Raw genomic sequence first — 616 nt, 5'->3', positions numbered from 1 at the left:
CAGCCAGAGCTCTGCTCTCTGCCGGGAAGCGCTGACCTCCCTCTCCTGGAAGGGGCGTCCCTGGGGCAGCGGGCTGAACGGAGGCCCCCGAGACGTGTCCCTTCCTAAACTCCGAGACCTGGCCACGGGCCCTTATTTGGAAATGAGGTCTTTGCAGATGGGATTAGCTACAGGATCTCGAGGTGTCCTGGATTGGGGGTGTCCCCGCAAGAGAGGAGTAGGACCCACAGAGAAGCCTCGTGATGCCAGAGGCAGAGACAGGAGGAGTGTGGCCACAAGTCCTGAGAGGCGGGGAGGGGTGCGCGGGACCCTCCCCTGAGCCCCCTGAAGGGCGTGGCCCGGACACACCGGGACGTCGGAGTCCCGGCCTCAGAGCCGTGCAGAGATGAACCTCTGGTTTTAAGTGGCCGTGGCCGCTTGTGTGGCAGCGCCCTGACACAGTGCAGCAGGCGGGCCAGGGCTCCCAGGGCTGGGGACCCCACAGGGTGAGCCGTCGGCTGCAGAGGGAGGGAGCGCGTCCCTGGCAGCCCCTCACCTCCAGGAACAGCTTGATGGCCTTGGAGCAGGCGACCCCCGTGGTTCCGCAGGGGATGTTCTCGGTGACGATGCGGAAGGT

General features: G+C 65.9%; 1 protein-coding gene across 1 annotated transcript in view; it reads right to left on the bottom strand.

The window, feature by feature from the left end:
- LOC102766465 (mucin-5B) overlaps positions 1–616 on the bottom strand; it is a 37,624-nt gene that overhangs the window by 24,007 nt on the left and 13,001 nt on the right. The window contains exon 14 of the mRNA XM_015560172.1: positions 349–616. Within this exon, the coding sequence (XP_015415658.1) occupies positions 349–616 (268 nt within the window). The remainder of the gene's footprint in view (positions 1–348) is intronic.

Source organism: Myotis davidii, unplaced genomic scaffold, assembly GCF_000327345.1.
Source record: "Myotis davidii unplaced genomic scaffold, ASM32734v1 scaffold3211, whole genome shotgun sequence".
Taxonomy (NCBI): Eukaryota; Metazoa; Chordata; class Mammalia; order Chiroptera; family Vespertilionidae; genus Myotis; species Myotis davidii.
The sequence above is the reverse complement of the archived record's forward strand: the minus strand, read 5'-3'. Positions and strand labels throughout refer to the sequence as shown.